The sequence below is a fragment of the Coffea arabica genome, chromosome 4e (assembly GCF_036785885.1).
Source record: "Coffea arabica cultivar ET-39 chromosome 4e, Coffea Arabica ET-39 HiFi, whole genome shotgun sequence".
Taxonomy (NCBI): Eukaryota; Viridiplantae; Streptophyta; class Magnoliopsida; order Gentianales; family Rubiaceae; genus Coffea; species Coffea arabica.
The window spans coordinates 12,785,417-12,801,325 of record NC_092317.1 but is presented as its reverse complement, the minus strand read 5'-3'; the positions used below and the strand labels follow the sequence as shown (position 1 = coordinate 12,801,325).

Sequence of the window (15,909 nt, the reverse complement as noted above, 5' to 3'; positions counted from 1 at the left end):
TTTTTACTTTTGGCAAAAAATATTTTTTATCTCTCATTTTTAAAATGCTACAAGCTAGTTCCTCACATTTTAAAAATGAAACAAATTAGTTCCAGATTGATAATATAATATAGATTTTAGATATAAAATTGGAACATCATCTTAGTTCTTCCAAATCTAGCTACATATAATGCGTACATGACATTAAGTCACTATAAAATGAAAAAATAAAAATTATGACATAAAAAACAAACATTTCTGCCTAAAAGAAGTTAAAATTTTTTGAGGCAATGACATTAGTCAACACAAAAAGAAACAATCAAAATTTTATAATTCAAAAATTTTAAAACTTTTTAGAGTGAAGGGTTTGTTTTTGATGTTATAATTTTTAAAATTTTCTTCTTTTTAAAGTGAATGGTTTGTTTTTTATGTCATAATTTTAATTTTTTTTATGTTAACCTAATATCACTTTCTCAAAATTTTTAATTTTTAAGAGAGAAGGTTTTTCTTATGCTGTAATTTTGAATTTTTTTCCTTTTTCTATTGACTTAATATGATGTATATGTCAGATATACTTAGATTTGGTTAACACTAAAGTGATGTTTCAATTTTACCCTTGAAATCTATATCAGGTTGTCATTTTGGCATTGATTTGCATTGTTTTAAAACTGTGAGGGATTGATTAGCTTCATTTTAAAAGTAAAGGACAAAAAAATAGTTTTTTTCTAAAATTTGTGAGATGAAACATATCATTTTAATTTTTTGGATAAAAATCCTATACATATATAAGAAAATCTTCGTTGTGCAAGAAAGCTTTAAGTTTCAACCGCCCTTTTTGGATATCGTTGTCAATTGAGTGGACAACTGGACAAGGTAGAGATGTTGAGCTGATATTGTACAAGTTGTTAATGCAATGATTGGTGTTAATATGACTATTTTATCCATGATGCTTGCAACGTTATCACCCATTGTAGTCTGCTCTCCTCTTATTATTTTGATGGGTCCCTTTCTTAATTGCTTAGGGGCTCATATTACCAAATGAGCCCATATGTAGAATACTAATTCCTAAATAAAATGCACCAGTATAATCCTTCGTATGCCAATCCTGAAGTGGCCGGTGCTAAGCTTAATTACACAGCACTGAATAGGCACTGAATAAGGGACCTCAGTAATCAAATCTAACATTAAATGGTCAGACCCCTGTTTCTCTTCCTCTGCCACCCAAAACCGTTTTCTCATTTGCCCCTTTGCAAATTTCACCGAAGCCCCTTTGATTATTGGTGACTATTATGAGAGGTTTTTAATTCAACTTCCACCAGTTTCACCTCCCTCTGTTAAACGGTCTCTTAATTTCTCCATGTTTGCCACCCATGTCAGTTTCTGTTCCTCTTATTATGTTGGGCTTCTTTAATTCCTTGGCTGATTAGGTTTGATTTCCGCTTATTTGCTTCTTCTTCCACTTTATTCCTCTTAATGGCTCTAATTATTAAACAGCCACCAGATGAAGTATTAGCTCCCCCACGTTTTCCACCTATGGCTTTCCTCCTCCTTCCGCATTTGCTAGACGCATAGCCTTCCATCTTCTTCCGTTTCTCTCCTTTCCTTCTATGATTGGTTGGTGTTAAATCTGTTGCTACATATAGCTGTTTCTCTGTGATATGTTTGGTCGCCGATATGGAATTTCCTTGGAATTGAGGTGAGATTCGTATACAAGTAATTTTACCCATTTGATTTTGGCTTTTGCTTTCAAAAAAAGAATTACCATGCTTTCTTAGACCTGATGTGTTTGTTCTCATCTGCATCCTTCGTCCGTTTATTAATTCCGGCCTTTCATACCAAGTTAATTATTTTTTTTGTCATGCAGGCTCAAACTCTTCTCATCAAGATCAAGTTTTATCGGTTTCTTTTTAAAAAAGGTTAGTTCATTTTCGACCTTTCTCCAAACTTGCTGGAATAGCTGTTTTGTTTTTTTTAAAAATGATTTTGTGGACTGTGTTTATCATTGAATTCATGCCTGCTTGGAAATCTCCGTTAGTTTACAATTTATGCTTGTTTGGCAATCTTCTTTTGTTTACATTGGATTTGAGTATTATGTAGTACAGTTAAAAAATCTTTTGCTCTTTCATCGCTCATAGATTTCATGACATGTGTATATACATGAAAGCATAAGCAATTAGTATTGTAGTTGTTCCTTATTTTAAAAGAGCTGCAGTTCATTCGGTAGCAAAAAGTGGTTAATATTTGTAGGCTGAATCTGTGCTGAAGTATACTACAAATAAGCTTGTGTCTTAGGATTCATTCTTGTGTCTTAGGATTCATTCGAATTGTTCAAGTTTGTGTAAACCTCAAGTTCCAACCACTTTTGTTAGTTGACCCAACATTTCCATAGCAACCCACTATGAATCGAAACATTGATCCTTCTAAAATGTTCGACCGAAAAGCTCGACGTAACGAAAAGGCTAGACAAAGATATGCCTCTTTAACTGAGGAGCAGAAAGAAATCCAACGGAAAAAACGCCGTGATACCTATAAAAGTAAAAAAGAAAAGACAAAGACTACTTTTACCTCCTCGTTAGTATTGAGAGGAAAAGGTATCGCGCTGTATATACTACATTATAGTGAATATTTAGATGCCCACCTACCTCTATAATAACTCCCAACAAGTATGGCTGTAAACTAAACTACCTTTGCCTGTATCTCTATGCTCAGATGATGAGCACACCAGTAATAAGCAACTGTTACAGCAGGCTTTTCGCATTCAGGAACCTAACTGTGGTCATAAGCACCACAGTGAGGCAGGTTATTTTTGTAATCCCTTTTCCTTTAGGCTATTGTGATGTCATATAGGCATAACATTTTCACAATCTATTTAGTTCCTGGAGACAAAGTTGAAGGTAATCGAAGGCAGAAGGAGCATGTTTCAGAATTTTCAACATATCACAAAGGTGAACCACATAGAATTAAAAACATTTTTAATTCACAAATATCCAAAGATATATTAAAAGAGACCTACAAAATATGTTAGTTAACATCCTGTGGAAAATGTATAGGTTCTACTTCTACAGCTCGACGGATAAAAAAGTGTCAGCATTCTAAAGCGACCCAATCTTCAGGTTTAGTTATTGTTTCCTACTGCTAAGTTTAATTATTCTTTCCTCTTGAAACAAACATTACCAACCGAGATTTCTCCCTAGCTACTAGCTAAAAGTGATCACCTTATTTGCCAATATTGTAGACCAACCACCCATCTGCAACTCTTGCTATAGCTTGCTTTCTGAAGCAATGGAGGATCTAACAGGTTAGCTAACAAACTGATCACCATTGTTGATCATATAACAGTGGCGATCCCATTGACAAAAACTGATCACCATTGCATAAATAGGATATTCAGTTGAACCTAAACGTTCAAGAGAAGCTAAACATATGTCAAGACGAAGGTGTAAACAGAATTCAGGTTTATTCCTTCTACATAATAAAACAAGTTGTAAAACTTCAACATATTAAAAATCATATTAATGACATTTTTGATCCATTCATGTAGTTAAAAGCTGTGGGGAAGACCAAAATGCTTCGATTAGGAAACAAAACAATGTACGCAAACAACATAAAAGGGTGGTGACGGGAATTGAGGCATTATCTTCGATAAGCTTGGAAGCTGATAGATTACCAGAGCAACAGAATTGCAAGTACTGCGGAGCCAAAAAATTTTATTCTGAGTCTGCAAACTTTTGTTGCTCTGATGGAGAAGTAGTCTTAGAAGAGAATAAAATGCCAGACATATTAATAGAGCTATTTACTGGTGAAACTGAAGAAGCAATTTGTTTCAGAACCTATGTAAGAACATACAATAGTATGTTCGCTTTCACCTCTTTTGGAGTTAACTATGATAAATCGCTTTGCCAAAGAAGAAACGGAATATATACTTTCAAAATTCAGGGCCAAACGTATCATTTTATAAATCAATTGATTCCCCATGGAGGATCGGGAATGTTTTTGCAGTTATACTTTCATGATACTGAACATGAAATCGCAAATCGATTGGCTTTTTCAACAAAACTAACTGAGAGCATAGTGGTGAAACTCATGGAACTCATGAAAAGTAACCCTTATGCCTGCTTTTTCCGAAGCCTGAGACATGTTCCAGACTTGAACAATTATCAAATAGTCCTGAAATCTTACTGTCAAACTGATCAGCGAGTCTTTAACAAGCCAACAGTATCCCAAGTAGCTGCACTGTGGGTTGAAGGTGAAAACTCACAGGACAGCTATGCTAGACACATTCAAGTATACACAAAAGAGGGTCAAAGCCGTAGAATTCAATATTACTATGGCTGTTATGATCCATTGCAGTATCCACTTCTATTTCCCTTTGGCGAAACAGGGTGGCAACCTGGAATTCAGAGATCTGGCACTGGTAATCCAAAAAAAAGGAAAAGGTCAGTTAGAAATCATCAACAGACTGCAACTTTAACAAGCTTCAGATCTGCCGAAGATATAATAGAATCAGAAGAGAAAGGTTAGTTGTTTTTAAATATAATACAAATTTTATGAATACAATTTTAGTTTACCAAATGTAAATTGAAGCTTAAAATTTTTTGAAACAGCTTTCAAAAACTTTGAGAATTCAAAGGAGAATGTGTCCATGCGTGAATACTATGCATATAGGTTCCAGATGAGGGAGAAAAATAAACCAAGTATTCTTAATACTGCCCGTGCATTTCAACAGTATGTAGTGGACATGTACGTAAAAATTGAGAGTCAAAGGCTTGATTTTTTCCGGCATAGGCAACAACAAATTAGGACTGAGCAATTACAGGGTGTCATGGATTCTGTAGTTGAGGGCCAATGTAGAGGTTCAAAAGTAGGGCAACGAGTAATTTTGCCAGCATCTTTTATAGGAGGTCCTCGTGATATGAAAAGAAGGTATGTTGATGCTATGGCCTTAGTTCAAAAATTCGGAAAACCTGACATTTTTTTAACAATGACTTGTAACCCATCATGGCCAGAAATAAAAGAAAACTTACTGCCCACTGATGAGTCTCAAAACCGTGTTGATCTTTCTGCTAGAGTTTTTCATGCCAAATTAGAAATTTTAAAAGAAGAGTTGTTTAAAAAAGAGGTATTGGGTAAAGTAGCTGCTTACACCTATGTTGTTGAATTCCAAAAACGTGGGTTGCCGCATGCACATTTCTTAATAATTTTACACCCAGCGTCTAAATTATATTCAACGGAATCCTATGATCACATAGTTTCTGCTGAGATTCCAGACAAAAAAGAGCATCCACACTTGTTTAAAATGGTTCGCAAGCACATGATGCATGGTCCTTGTGGCGAAAAAAATGCAGATAATGTGTGTATGCAAGGTACAACAGTTAAAAAATGCAAAAATCATTATCCTAAACAGTGGGCAGAAAAAACTACACAATCTGAAAATTCTTATCCAACATATAGGCGGAGGAGCAATAGAGAAAAGGTAAAAGTTCGAGGCCATGAATTGGATAATAGATGGGTAGTTCCATATAATCCTTACTTGTTAGCAAAATTCAATTGCCATATGAATGTTGAAATTTGCTCAACAATAAAGGTAGTCAAGTATACTTATAAGTACATATATAAGGGACATGATAAAATACACTTTGCTGTGAATTCAGATGACAGATCTAAAGAGATAGATGAAATTAAGGAGTACCAATCAGCAAGATGGGTTTCTCCTATTGAAGCCATTTGGCGAATTTACAGATTTCCCTTATTTGAAACACATCCTGCTGTCATTAACCTTCAGCTACATCTTGAAAATTACCAATCTCTGACCTTCAAAGATGATGCTGATCTTAGAGATCTTTTGAAAAGTAAATTTGCTAAGAAAAGTATGCTAACTGAATTTTTCCATATGAATGCTACTGATGAGAGAGCCAAAACATTGAAATGCACATACAAAGAATTTCCTGAACATTTTGTGTGGAAACCTGGTAAACGCATATGGGATATTAGGCAACAAAGAGGTTCAATAGGCCGAATTGTTACAGCAAATCCAAGTGAGGGTGAGAGGTACTTCTTAAGATTATTGTTATTGAATGTAAAAGGGCCAACATCATTTGATGACCTGAAAACTGTCGATGGTGTTTATGTTAATACCTTTAGAGAAGCAGCAATAATGAGAGGATTATTTGAATCCAATAACCCTCAAGAGCAGTGCCTAGAAGAAGCAGCTTTATACCACATGCCATATAGCTTTAGAAGACTATTTGCTACCCTATTAGTTTACTTCACTCCTGCTGATCCAAGAAGTTTATGGTTAAAATTCAAAGAATCTATGTCAGAAGATTTCAATAGAACTTTGAATTTGTCAAACGATCAGGTCCAACATAAAGTTCTCTATGAGATTAGCAAGTTCTTAGAATCAATGGGAAAAAACATTAATATGTATGGATTAGTACCACGAATCTTAAAGTTTGATGAAATGGATAGAGGTACAAGAGACACAAATTCTGAGCTAAACTTTAAAGTCAATGAAGAAGATATTGCTGCTATCTCTAAATTAAATGAGGATCAAAAAGTAGCATTTGATACTATCATAGATGCTGTTTTTATACACAGCAAAGGAAGTTTCTTTATTGATGGGCCTGGGGGAACAGGGAAAACATTCTTGTACCGTGCACTACTAGCTGCAGTTAGATCAAAGGGATGTATAGCTTTGGCAACGGCCTCTTGTGGAGTAGCTGCTTCTATCTTACCTGGAGGTAGAACAGCCCACTCACGATTTAAAATTCCTTTAGACATGAATCCTAACAACATGTGCAAAGTAAGCAAACAAAGCTCATTGGCAAAGTTATTACAGCAAGCCAAATTGATCATTTGGGATGAAGCGCCTATGACACATAGAGCAGGAATTGAGGGAGTAGATCGTTTACTTAGAGACCTAATGGATAACTCTGAATTATTTGGGTCAAAAGTGATGGTATTTGGTGGTGATTTTAGGCAAGTTCTGCCGGTAGTTGTAAAAGGGTCAAAATCAGACTTTATCGAAGCTAGCCTTGTAAAATCTTATATTTGGCCTCATCTGCAGAAATTAAAATTGAAGGAAAACATGAGAGCAAGATTAGATCCTGATTTTAGCAAGTACCTTCTTCGTATAGGTAATGGAACAGAAAACACAGTTAAAAATGAAAGTATTCACATCTCTCAAGCATTGCTTCTTCGCTATACAAATGAAGCAGAATCCATAAATCAATTGATTACAACTGTCTATCCAAACTTCAACATATTTTCTGAAAATACATACTCATTAATTAATAGAGCAATTTTAACTACAAAAAATGATTTTGTAGATCAGATCAATGAAAAATTGATACAGGAATTTCCCGGAACCCCATTTGACTATTTAAGCAGAGATAAATGTTTAGATAATTCGCAGCAAGCAATTTTAGAGGACTTCATGAATAGCCACACTCCAAATGGTTTTCCTCCACATCGATTGACATTGAAAGAAAATGCACCAATAATGTTGTTGAGAAACATTGACCCACCAGAAGGTCTATGTAATGGAACAAGACTTCTATGCAAATCACTTAAACACAATATTATAGATGCAGTCATAAGTTCTGGTGAATTTGCTGGGAAGCAAGTATTTCTACATAGAATTTGCTTTCGTGTTGAAAATGACCCTAATTCTCCTATATCTTTTGAACGAATGCAATTTCCTATAAGACTTTGTTTTGCAATGACCATTAATAAAGCTCAAGGGCAAACTTTAGATTATGTTGGCATTTATTTGCGAGAACCTGTTTTTTCACATGGGCAGCTGTATGTTGCATTATCTAGAGCTAAAAATAGCAAATCTGTTAAAATTTTGATCACACCTCCTGTATATGATTCAAGTTTAGATTATGTGACTCCTAATATAGTTTACAAGGATGTATTGCAGCTATCTTGTCAATAATTCCAGTACTCTGTTATATGTAAATAGCAAATAAAGTACCAGTAAATGTCTTAGTAATACATTATATTTAAATTCTATGAACTTACTACTTCGGAGTGTAACTCTTGTCTTTGGAATCCTTCGATTTTGTGGTAGTTGTCTGCAGCACTCTTCAAACGTCAAAAAATGGAAAGCAACCTGGTAAACTTCACAGAACTCCAACCTCTCATGGACAACTGGACTGCCATTGTTCAAGTGATTGAAAAGCAAAAGGTTCAGGTTTCAAGAAATGGAAAACGCTACCAAAAGTTGGTGTTTGTTGATAGTCAGGTAATATAGCTTATCATTGCATACTTTGGCACTATACACAACTAATTAATTACCATAGCACTTACTGTATTCAAAATTACAGGGTCAAACTGCTCAAGCTCTAATTTATGCTGGAGATATAATGTTCTTCAGGAAGTACTTTGAACCATATCGAAGATATTATGTATCGAATGCTAGGATTCAAAATGTGTTGCCAAGGTACAGTACGTACCCAAATGAGTGCTCATGGACCATTGACAACTCCACGCTTGTCCAAGAAATCGATGAAGTGGACCCCCCTCTGATACCTAATGTGTTTAACTTTGCTGACTACGATTCAGTTTATCAGCACATTGACACAACTGATGAAATAGGTACCATTCCTGATTTACCTTAACATATAATTTACATAGTCATAGTTACACTTTTTAATATCAAACTCTGGTTATTAGATCTTATTGGAATAGCAATTCACGTGCACCCGAAAGCAATCAGAGGTGGAACACCAACTAGGGATATCATTCTTACAGATCATATGTCGCACCCAATGGTACTGACCCTTTGGGGAGAGCATGAATCAGAAGAGGGACAAGACATAGCTGATATGATCCACACCCAACCTGTGGTTGCAGCGCTTCGAGTCCGAGTGACATCTTACCATGGTACGTACTCTTTTAAAAACCATTTACAAAAATCCTAAGTTGACTGAAACCAGAAAAGGAAAAACTTATGTTGCTATTGTCAACTTTGTAGCCATGCATCTATCCACCAAATTCTCCAGCAGCATACTAATCAATCCTCCAATTCAGCAAGCCAATGACCTGCGTAACTGGTAACTTTACTTTAAAATAGTTACATTATAAATTATTCAACATTCATTACCAAAAAGGCTTACTATCCTTTACATTACAACAAATAAAATATTAGGTGCAGTCACAATCAAGAGGAAATCACGCGTTTCATTGCTGAGCGGACTTATGGTGATCGTCTCAAACTCCTACCTGTACCAGATGATGACAGAGTTATAACTATCAGCGATCTCACAGCTGTGGTTGAGGTACATATACAACTCACTCACAATCCTTTATTTCTGCATGCATGCCAACAGCCAAAAAGTCTGTAGTCTCTTCCATTACAAAATTGGCTTGTGGGTTATCGAATTGGATTATACTGACTACAAGCTTGAACTACCATTCCCTACTCTCCTGATTGATTGGTAATGAGATTTGAATGTTTTGGGCAAAAATGTCTTCAGTTTAGTTTTCATTGTATCTGTACGTTTTTGTAGAACTAATTAATGCTCCCTTTCATTTGGTTTTTCCGGATATACGGGCTTTCATCCAGTAATTTTGTCCTCGTTAATGAAATTAGTAGCTCCTGTTTTCCCATTTTACCCAGTAATTTTTTATTTACTTGTTTGTCCCATTTCTTCGTATTTTTGCATCTCTGTGACTTTGTAGGTGGAATTTCGTGTTTTAATGCTACTGCGTAATTACCATTTTTTCCCCTACTCATTATCTTACTTGTCAAATTGTACTTTCTCTCTTGTGAACCTCACTGTAGCGTAAAGCTTTTTAATTCTTTTTAATTGCTTGATGGATTCTATAGTTTTATTATGAAACTCTCGCCCATGTGAAATTCAAGAATCATATGCTTTGCATTATCTTTTATAAGAGGGTCTTCTGGGCCTAATACAATTCTTGCCTGGCGTACTAGATGTTAACAAATGGCTTAACACAATAGGTTAACAGTGCTACAAAATTGATTATCTACTTTGACTTCTATTACTATTAGCAAACTTGGTATACTTGTCCGAGCCTTTGTAATAATACAATGCTCATTCATTGCAGGCAAGGCCCTATTGGATTAGAGGCATACCAAAACTTCTAGATAGAAGTCAAAAGCTATGGTACCATTCATGCCCCCACTGCTACAAATACATCAGAGCAAGGCCAGATTGCGAGATCACCTGCACTTCATGCTACCAGCGCATCCGTCTCACTCCACGGTAAACATATACCTTAATCTAATATTAACAACCCCTGCTGCCAAAAAAGCTTCTAATAACATGAACCCAAAAACAGCTGCAGACTAACAGTGCAAATTAGTGATATGAGTGGTGCTATAACTCTTGACCTGAGTGGTGATGATGCTGAACAACTCCTCCCATTCTGCATAAGTGACATCCAAAAGCAAGAGCAGCAGGTACATTCGAACTCAAAACTACTTTGCAACATTCTGCTCACTTCAAATAAATACTTAAAGTCTCTATTCTTCCTACAGGGAAATGTCCAGTACGCCACTATAGCAGATTTCATCAAGCAGAAAAACTTAGTTTGCTTGGTCAAGAAATCAAATACAATCCACAGTTCCAGGAGCTCAGAAAAGTACAATGCCATAGTTGCCCATATCAACAATGCTACTGCAGAAGAAAACTATGTCATCAGCAAATATATCACCAACTACAAAGCTACAGCATCCACTTGGGCAGCAGCACAAGAAGAACATTCCAAAAAGAATGTTACCGACATGGCTGAAAATATGGCAATAGAAAAAGTTGATAGCATAATGGAAGGAGAAACACAAAGCAAAGGAGTGGATCAACTCAGTCCTTCTAACACAGAAGATAAGAAGAAAAAGGCAGCAGTTGCAGCAGCCCCAATGAAACTCAGAGTCAACCCCACTAAGAAACACCGCACCTAAACTGCCAAAGCCCATCCTTGAAGTTATATCCTTTGCGAATGGATCTTCATTATTCCTAAGTACTACTACTTTAACGGACAAACTTGGCTGAACTTTTCCTTTATCTGTTCTATGTAAATAGAAGTATCTAAAATAAGACTGTTTCAAATTAGGTTAAGTGCAAGGTGGTCTATTATACCTTCTTAGAAAAGGAGCCACTGAGCATTTAATCTAAATCTGAAACTATCATTGGGCCTATATCCCTGTCCGTATGGTCATGAACTCAAACATCCTGATCTAAGCTATGGTTTTTTATAATACTATGATGTGGTTCTCTATTATTTTCGTACGGCTTCTCAGTTACAACTTCCATCTTTTCTCTCTTCACTCTGTATGGCTTATTGACTGTATGTCATGTAATAACACCACCTCTCTCAGCCCACTTCCCTTCAAGGTTAAGTATGTTCTCACCATCCATATCTTTAATTTTAATTCTAAATATTAGATTTGTGGCATTTGCCTTTGAACGTTTAAAAATGCATTGCACTGTCAAAATAAAAAGAAAGACATGTTGGGGAAAACCAAAAAATCAAGATGTATCAAACTTATAAAATATGAAAGGCACAGCCAATTAGATTAATCAATATATTTCTTTTTTCTTTTTCCTTGACTTTTTGTTTGTCTTACACTTTTGCCTTTTCTTCTCCTTTCTTCCTTATCATAAGTGTCCTTCCCAACCATTATCGGACTAGAAACTTAAAACTGGATGCACCCTAAATTTCATTTTCAACTTATATTCTAATTATAACCAACAAGTTCTGTAGGAATGCAAATTTTTGTTTTCTTTGAGTCATAAATCTTTTTATTCATTGTGAAAAGAAATTATTTGTAAGAGCAAAGGTTAAATAAAGAAGTTGTGTTAAATAGAAAGACACTGTGTAATCTTTCCACTAAAAAGTTAGAAATACGATATTTTGGGGAGTTTTTATTAGTTAGTATAAGTGCAGATAAACCCTTTTGATTATGACCTTTTGTCGACTCAACAATTATATTATTCAAATAAGTACTTAAGTCACAAAAGTGGTATACTAGTTCAACTCCGTTGGTCTGTAATAGGTTTACAAATTTTGTTAATTGTAAGGTTATTTATGTCAGTTCAAGAGATTTTAGTATATTATTTGTGTATCTTATTTTTTTTTGCCGTTTTCCTATTCTTTTATATTCTCCTTTTTGGCTTTTACTGCAATTGTCTTATATCCTCCTCTGTCTTTTCCCTATACATATATATGTTTGTGTAAGGTTCCTAGGCATTGCTTCTTAGCTAGTTACAATATAATTGCTTGGACACATTCCAGATTTACCAACTATTCTCACGTACATGAACATATGAAATTTGTCCCGTTACTAATGTTGCTCAATTTCAAAGCGCCTCTCATCATAATATCTCAATGGCGAGTTGAAGAGTAAGGGGCTAAATTCACCTTTCAAGTTTCAACTAATTATTCTTTACATTATTTGTTCAATACATTTGTACAAAGAACTAATTTAGTATTCATTGTAGATAGATTGGAACATAGCTAACTTCCTCCGCCTCTGTCATTCGTACTTACGTTTTCAAATCTTACCATTTACCGGAAGAGCCCCTTCTAAATTTTGGAAACTTCTTTTAACCCCTATAAAATTTTAGAATAGTTATATGAAGGCCTTCTCTTGTTCTATTAAAATCTTAATCTAATACTATATATTGGTTAATTTCCTTCACTTTTTCTTATAGAAAAATTCAATATTTATTTTTTGAAGAGTTGCAAAATATTTATATTTAATTTTCAAGAGTTTCTCCCATTCCCCAAAATCCCCCCACACTTCATATATTGCCAGCTCTCCTACTGCATTATCGTATCACTACTACCATACAATATATTTTCTGAAAAATTGATCAAGTTGTTTAATTATAAGCCGATGTGGAATTGTTTGAACGAACAGAGCAATAGGTGGAACGCACTAGTACATGTAAGTTGCAATCCATACCATGCATTAAGAGGCAGTCCGTGCCTTGTCTATGGGTTGGGAATAGGGGCCCAAACATGGTTGTCAAGAAAACTCGTTTGGATCAGTTTTGTTAAGAAATATAGGATATAATTTTATTTCTTTCAAATATAAATCATTTTCAAAGAAAAATCAAAGAAGATTACTTAGTTGATTTAAATATTGACAACACATTGGGGGAGGCAAAGGGACAAATTTTGATTTAAAAATTAAGGCTTTATTTATAAGTTTTAGAAAACTTTAAAGGGCCTATATAGATTTTACAAAATTATAGGGAGGGGAGGCGTTGGTTGCCCCTGCCCACCCTCTGTAAATCCATCCTTAATGGCTGACCATAATAAAAGGAATATGATGCAAATAGTCCCTCACATATTGCATTTACATCTTTTTAGCCCGTCACTTTTAAAATGATGAAAATTCATCCTTCAGATAAACAAAATATGTCATTTTAGTTCCTATATCCATTTTGATGACTTTTTAGTTAGAAAAAGGTCATGTGCTACCATTCGATAATGATTTTACGGGTAAAATAAGTAAAATAGACATCACACCCTATTCTCACCAAAATACACCACATCTAGTAAAACTAATAATTAAGAAAAAGTTTAACTGTTATTTTGAAAATTCTTGAGGACTTTTAAAATAGGAAAATAAAAAATTCCAAAGAAGAAAGTTAACCCCAAAATAATATTTAACAAATGGAAAAGTGAGGATAAAAGTTGTAGTGAAAACAAAGTTGATGAAATATCAAAATAAATGCAAAATATATAAAAAAGTAAAAGAAGAACATAGAGAACAAAAAAAGAGCACATATCTCAGGACATGTGTTTGGACTTCAGATTTGCCGTCATTCTGACATGGAAAATTCAGAAATTTAATTTTTAGTTGACAATAGGATATAATATTGTTTTGCCCTTGAAATTATCATTACGTGGTGGCACATGACATTTCCTAGCCAAAAAGCGCTTGGAATGAGTGTAAGGAACAAAATGTACATTTTGAATATGTGAAGGATGAATTTACTTCATTTTGAAAGTAATAGATAAAAAAAGTACAATTATAATATGTGATGGACCATTTATGCGATTTTCCCTTAATAAAACTTGGCTTGGAGAATTGGCCCATGTTGTGTGAAGTCCAGAGGCCAATTTCTTACCCATTTGAGTTCTCATGCACCATTGAGAAGTGATTGCTGCAGTTAGAATTTAGAGGCACTTGATGGCGTGATATGGGGCATTTTGAGATTCAATTGGTTATGATTAAATTGCGCACAGAAATTTGAAGAAATGTATAAGTAACTTTGGATGAAGTATAAAGAACCAGAAAAAAAGGATGAAATTATTTGGAAATTTTTTTTGGACATTCTTAAAATATGTTTTCTCATTACTTCTTATTTTCTTACTATTTTTTAATTTCACATACATCATATGCTTAATAGCATTCAACATCTATGATAGGATGATTAGACTTCTTTAATGGGGTGATTTGCAGTTTGCCACCTAGTACTATTTCCCAAGCACTTCTTTACAGCTCCTCGGCAGTGAAAATAAGGTTTGACCGTTATATAATGCCTTAATTTCAAATGTTGCCCTTATTTGCAGTTTGCCTTCTAAAGAATTTTAAGGCAGCTTACACTACTGTTATTTCAATTACGTTTTGTTTTTTCTGTCACTTATTTTTCTTTATATATACATACATACATATATATATATATGTCATCCGCTCTATTCACTTCAAAACTATTACATAAGTATTGATAATTGCCTAATTTGAGCCTTTGAGCCTCTAACCTATGTTTTCAAAACCGGACCGGGTATCAACTCGGTCGAGGTCAAGGGTCAGGGGTCAATGGATTCAACCGAATTCGATCGGAGTTGAACCGGATGACGTCATAAATAAAAATTATTTAAAAATTAAAATATTTTATGTAAAATATCTAATAACATGTTAATATTAATAAAGGTATATTCATATGTATTTAATGTTTTAAATATATTTAACAAGAAAATACAAAGAAATTAGAACAATCAAATAGCAATTTATGTTATTTAATGAGCATTAACAAGTTTAGAATTAAAATTATGGAATTAATTGAAAAATAACACCAAACTTTAAGACAACATTTATAAAGTATGAAATATTTGAGATATATTAATAAATTTTAACAACCTAGGGGTCAAAACATAATATTAAAAATATTTTGACCTTTAAAAAAAAAGTAAAAAAATCGGGTCTTTTTCCGGTCAAACCCGGGTTTTGACCTGGTTTGACCGAATTTTGAATTTTCCGGTTTTTAAAGTTAACCCGGACCGGACCATTGGCCGGTTCCCAGTTCGACCGGCTGGTCCAATCCCAGTTTAAAAACAGAGCCTCTAACTTATATTTTTAGATTTATGTATTTTCATTTTTAAGTTATATATGCTTTGTCATCCACGTAACAAACTAACTACAACATACAGCAAACTTAACATCAAAACTTTTATTAACTATTGATAGTGAAAAAAGAAAAACAAAATAACCTTTGATACTTGAAAGAATGTTGGAGACAACTAAAAAACTAAATGTTACAGCATAACTGTATTCTTGTCTTCTGCATTTGAAAGCATATTTAATTGGGCAATAAATTATTCAAACATGTATAAAACTTGGAGCTTGTGATTAAAAAATTATTGACAATAAAATAGCAGTTTTTTTTAGTAGTTGCTAATAATGATAAAAATAAGGGAAAAACTAAAAGAGAGAGGGAAATGAAATAAAGGGAGAAAAAAGAACACTGTGAATAGGTAAAATATCAAAGATAATCTTATCCTTCAACATAAATTAGGAGGTAAATTGAGTATAAAGTTCTTTTGGGGGCAGAGTGCAACTAGAGTTGTAGTTTGTAGGGAAAAACTGCAATCGCCAGCTTAAGGGCGATTATGTGTTTTTACTAGACCTTTACCTTTGGTTGTTAATCTAGGAGGCAAAGTGCTTAG

The 15,909-nt window shown here is 34.2% G+C and overlaps 1 protein-coding gene across 4 annotated transcripts; it reads left to right on the top strand.

Moving 5' to 3' along the window:
* Positions 1 to 769: 769 nt before the first annotated feature.
* LOC113741024 (replication protein A 70 kDa DNA-binding subunit B-like) lies at positions 770 to 11,229 on the top strand. Of its 4 annotated transcripts, XM_072047681.1 has the most exons (11): positions 972 to 1,351; positions 1,474 to 1,675; positions 1,844 to 1,895; positions 8,054 to 8,227; positions 8,310 to 8,580; positions 8,659 to 8,868; positions 8,960 to 9,038; positions 9,134 to 9,263; positions 10,057 to 10,214; positions 10,291 to 10,411; positions 10,490 to 11,229. In XM_072047681.1, the coding sequence occupies exons 2-11, from the start codon at positions 1,638 to 1,640 to the stop codon at positions 10,907 to 10,909; spliced, it is 1,653 nt and encodes a 550-aa protein (XP_071903782.1). In that variant the 5' UTR covers positions 972 to 1,351; positions 1,474 to 1,637; the 3' UTR covers positions 10,910 to 11,229. The 4 variants fall into 4 exon arrangements, with proteins under 4 accessions (XP_071903784.1, XP_071903782.1, XP_071903783.1 ...); XM_072047683.1 differs by lacking the exons at positions 972 to 1,351; positions 1,474 to 1,675 and adding an exon at positions 770 to 852; XM_072047682.1 differs by having other exon boundaries at positions 973 to 1,675; positions 8,064 to 8,227.
* Positions 11,230 to 15,909: the final 4,680 nt, after the last annotated feature.

Bases quoted from the DNA above. Each gene is read 5' to 3' on its own strand.
- LOC113741024 (XM_072047681.1), top strand. From the start codon at position 1,638: ATGTTTGGTCGCCGATATGGAATTTCCTTGGAATTGAG. The intron at 1,676-1,843 runs GTGAGATTCGTA...TTTGTCATGCAG, and splicing joins GGAATTTCCTTGGAATTGAG to GCTCAAACTCTTCTCATCAA. The intron at 1,896-8,053 runs GTTAGTTCATTT...ATTTTGTGGTAG, and splicing joins TCGGTTTCTTTTTAAAAAAG to TTGTCTGCAGCACTCTTCAA.